The 4734-nt window shown below is 38.7% G+C and overlaps 1 protein-coding gene across 1 annotated transcript; it reads right to left on the minus strand.

The window, feature by feature from the left end:
• Positions 1-1358: 1358 nt before the first annotated feature.
• On the minus strand, positions 1359-4508 carry LOC104942450 (adaptin ear-binding coat-associated protein 1-like; the record flags this gene model as incomplete). The annotated part of the gene is made up of 6 exons (XM_010767672.1): positions 1359-2331; positions 2940-3033; positions 3412-3559; positions 3784-3892; positions 4216-4297; positions 4404-4508. Coding segments are annotated over 6 exons (593 nt in total), but the record flags the coding sequence as incomplete, so codon positions are not given.
• Between the last annotated feature and the right edge of the window lie 226 nt (positions 4509-4734).

Raw genomic sequence — 4734 nt, forward strand, 5'->3', positions numbered from 1 at the left:
TTTAGACCTAACACACTTGGCTATTTTATCTACCTCTGGAACAAGCTAAACTAGTTATAAATATGTTTATTCTTCACTGTCGGGTCACTCATTACTGGATCAGTGAGCTGCATGAGACGATACTGACGGGCTGTCAGGGGAGAGAGAGAGGGAGAGAGGAAAAGAGAGCGCTTCCGCTCATTTCTCCCGTGTTATTATCCAAAGTTAATGTAAACTTGAATAATGTACTTCATTTGAATGTAATAATTATGTTGGTTGTTTTTTGTGGAAGCGCATCATGTATTGAAAAATGTATCTGAACTTTTCGATCCATTACGATTTATAAACTGAAGCAATATAAAAATGAGCCCCATTAACTGAGTTTTAAACATCACTTTAAATGGAAGATCCCCATAGCCCCCACCCACCCGAACAGATCGGCGAATGGTATCGGCCGATACTGATTCCAGCGATCCGCTCCAAAATTGGCGATTGGAGCATCTCTATATTCTACAATTTAGGATTTTCCAGAGAGGGTTATTTGTGAATATACGACCCTCCGGAGCGTTTGCAATCAATGGGAGCATCAGCCCATATGCCGCAAATTGTTGTTTCTTACACGACCACTAGAGGTGCCGAACTTTAAAACGTGACTATAAGTCGTAATAAGCTGCTGAACAATCGACCAATTTGGTTGTTTTTTGGAGGAGGACAGGCTGTGGAGGTCATGAACAAGGCTGTTCCAGCTGCAACAAAATTCTCTAAACATGTTCCCTTTTTAGGAAAAGCCTCATGGTCATTTGATAAACATGAATTAGCAGATAGAGAACACACTTCCTTTCCACCATTACTGGAAGAACCTTAAACCTCCTCTTACTCTGTTTTCTTTTTGAAGAGTGGTTGTTGTTAAAAAGGGGAAATTGTGAAGATGAGATTTACTCAACAATTATCACATCAAATATCTTTAAGATTTCAGAAATGGGCCCAAGGGAGTCTTTAAGTCTAAATAGGAATTTCTGATAACTAGTGGTAGTTTCCTGCTCTGCCTCCTTTATTCAATTCAAGTGGATTTTGTAAATGGACGCATTAATTGGGATGAGGGGGACAATACATTGTGGTTAAGAAGGCCTCTCAGTATTTTAGTAGTTTTCATTTACTGCCAGCTATTTGCAGCAAATTGCTAAATCTGCTAAATATGTTCCATTCTTAGCTTATTTAATACATTTTTAAAATGAAGCAAAAATAAAGTAATAATACATGTCTGGATTTGGCTACTTATTTGCAACAAAATAAGCCAACCAGTAGTAAGCACAAAAATGATTTCACATTGTTAACATAAACCACAGACAGGAATATGAATCTATCCTGTGTGTTTTCTATATCTGATATTAGTATGTTATCCCACTTTCAGCAGGCACAGACATTTTACTGACACAGTAAATAGTGATATTTCCTAGATCCTGTGGCGATAAATACTGGCAGAAGGCATAATAAAGCTGATTTAAGCAGAGGGTTGCATCTGCATTTATTGGAAATCCTCATTTTCCTATGCCACAAAGCTAACCATGTTTTCAGTTGCACCCAAAATCAACTAGCATTAGCATTGTGTAAAGAAACCACATATTAGACTTAGTTGTTTGAAATACAGATATTCTGAGACTTATCAAGACCATACTGAATCACAATTCAGTGTGAGGATCGGAATGAGTAATATACTGTATTCCCTGTTTCAAAAATCCTAATGAAGAGCTATTGCAAGATTGGAGGGCCGGGGGGGGGGGAATGGCCCTTAAACTGTTCTCTCTATAGACTTCTAATTTAATTTGGAAATTATAATACACAAAGATCAAATGGTCAATTTTAGAACAGCAAAGACACTGTTAAAGTAGCTTGCACTTAAACTGAGCTTTGCATCTTTTTGTACAGTATTCACAGCAGGTTTCAGAAAGCCTCTCTTCAGAGGAAGCCTTTGCAGTGACAAAACATTCCAGATCCAAGATAAAGCCCTGCTCAGAGAGCCATCTGCTGGGGAGGCGATGCAGACACAGAAAAGAGGAACACCTGCTACTCAGGACGCCACACATAGCCCTTCAATATTTTTGGGGAAAATGGCTCATTATGTAATGGCTTTAAACATGTTAATGCTTCATTTCCTGTGAATAATATTTGAAATTTACGTTGTTTCTACAGCTCTGTGGAGTTTTGCGTCTCTGCTTTGGGATCAGTGCGGGGAGTTACTCTCAGTGTGATGCACAGGAAGCGACAGATGGGATGGAAATCACAACCGACGTGACGACTCAAAACTGCATCCAGTTTCCGGCATTCTCTGGTCGTGATGAAGGTGGAACAGAGCTGGGAACACATACACTGATGTTAGTTTTATTCAGATAATGGCATATTACTTATTAAATGGACAATTTCAGTGGTTTTACATTACCCTGTATATACAGTAACTCTTTGTTATGGAAGAACTTGTCTGGTCTGTACATAGCTGTTGTATATTCTGAAGTACAAATGTATGTGACTTATAAAGTGCTTTGTATTGTGCTGAGTGAAATCAGCACCTGTTAGCATTCAAATATTTTTGTAAGTATTGTAATTATAGTTTTCACGCACCTTAAAGCTTTCATTTGCAAAACAATTTAGTTTCATGAGACACAAATAAATTTAAATCAAATTTGATAAAGTAAGAATATTTTAAACCAATTATTAATAGAATTTTAGGAACAATTATTGTAAAGTGGTATTAACCATCACTGTGATAAAGGAGAAATTACCTATGCTGTAATATTAATAGATGATATTGAAACTGTGACTGAACCAGGCCAAACATCACTCATGCCTTTGCGGTTGAAAGGAACAAACCACTTTGTAAAGACTTCCCTGAGTCATATGGTTGAAATGTTATGCCCACATAGTTTTTGCCCACATAGTGAATATTACAAAAATACGTTTTCTACCTTGCAGGAGCAGAGAAATCTCCCCAGAGATCAGAACTAGCGTTTGACTGGACCACTGTGTTAGAGTTACTGCTGTCCAGCTCCAACAAGCAGGCTGACGGAGACACAATTTGGTTTCATGAGACACAAATAAATTTAAATCAAACTTGATAAAGTAAGAATATTTTACACACAGAGCTTATTAAAGGCTGCTTACACACTTGACACACATTTCTTCTTATTTTCCTGCATCCTGAAGCTCTAAGAGCATGACTCATTCACATAGTGATTAAGAAATGAGGTCACTCCTGTATGTTAAAGCTGCACAAACATAATTAATAAAAATTTAAAAAAACACCATTTCCAACACACTGTGAAGAAGTTGCTCTATTTGCCCTAATTAAATACACGTGTTGGTGATCGTCACAGGTACTAATTCATATAAGTGATAATATTTATGTGTAGCTTTAGTTTGATTGAATGTGCCATCTACCTGTCGCCGTGTCTCCTGTCTGGGGCATGATGTTGTGATTGGATGGGCCTGACAGAGGAGGCGGGACTATCTTTCCTCCAGGTGGTGGTGGGAGGAGTCCAAATCCACCAGAGCTTAGGGGGCGGGGCTTATCCTTCTTTCTACCTTGCTAAAGACAAAGAACGAAAATGATTTATAGGAATATTAACGCTTTCAACGACCAGTTTATTTACATTAAGTGAAACTTAAATACTTTAACTTTTGGATTATTATGGGCTGCTTAATAACAAATAGGCAACTAAATTGAAATAGTGACCATAACTTTCTACACCTGCCAACAGTCATTTCATTTGGAAAATATAAAATAAAAGATGGATATATTGATGTTCTTACCCCTATGTTGAGTGTGATGGTCTGCCCCTCTTTAAAGCCCAAGTCCAGTTTTGGTCCTGAATCCACTAGATGGGCATTTTTACTGATTTCATTCTCCTGTTTCACCCATCTGCAGGGTGGCAGAGACACAAAGATACAAACCATCAGCACATATACACAAACAAACAACGCATCTCAGCAGTTTCCCAAAAACAACACAGACAGTACAGTATACAGTGCAGTACTGTATATCTCAGAGACAGCATTTTGTTTTGGCCTGGACTGCTTGTGCTGCAGAGGGTTGTAGGACAGCAGGACATGTAAAACAAGTTGTTAATTACTTAGAAGGAAAACTAATGGTCGTCTGCATGTCTGATGTTCAGTCGCATATGTATTGATTACTGTGAATGTACTTGCTTTTAACCACACTCAAACCACCCAGTCACTGCTTACTTGAAATGGTCCTGCAAAGACACGTTGAAATCAAAAGCGTCCCCTCGGTCCTCGAAGCCAACTCCTATGAAAGCACTGCGCCCTGTGGACAGGAAGTGATATTACAGATACTCACCTGAAAAAGAGTCAATATAACGTTCTTCTACAATCTTAAAAAGGTTTTTTTTTTCTAAAATGCACATCCTCACCGCTGTCATCCTGTATGCGCAGAACAAAATATCGGCTGGAGTCGCTGACCGTTTCCACTGAAACACCGGGGTACTCAGTAATTGGTGCCTGGGCAAACAGCTCCCCTGCAGGACATTTGGGGGAAAGACAAAATAAGCATACAAATTAGTTTGCCATCCATGCTTTTATCGAAGTGATTTCTGAATTGTTTAGCCTGGTTGAATAAGAGCTGTAGCCAAGGGTGTAACTTTGGTTTGAGAAGTGGGGGGGACAAAAACGAACGAAAAACGTTCTCGATTTGAATCCCATTTCCTTTCAAAAATTACAAGCCTCAACGACTACCGCCCTGTA

This window comes from Notothenia coriiceps, unplaced genomic scaffold (assembly GCF_000735185.1).
Source record: "Notothenia coriiceps isolate Sejong01 unplaced genomic scaffold, NC01 NC01_scaffold00004528, whole genome shotgun sequence".
Lineage (NCBI taxonomy): Eukaryota > Metazoa > Chordata > Actinopteri > Perciformes > Nototheniidae > Notothenia > Notothenia coriiceps.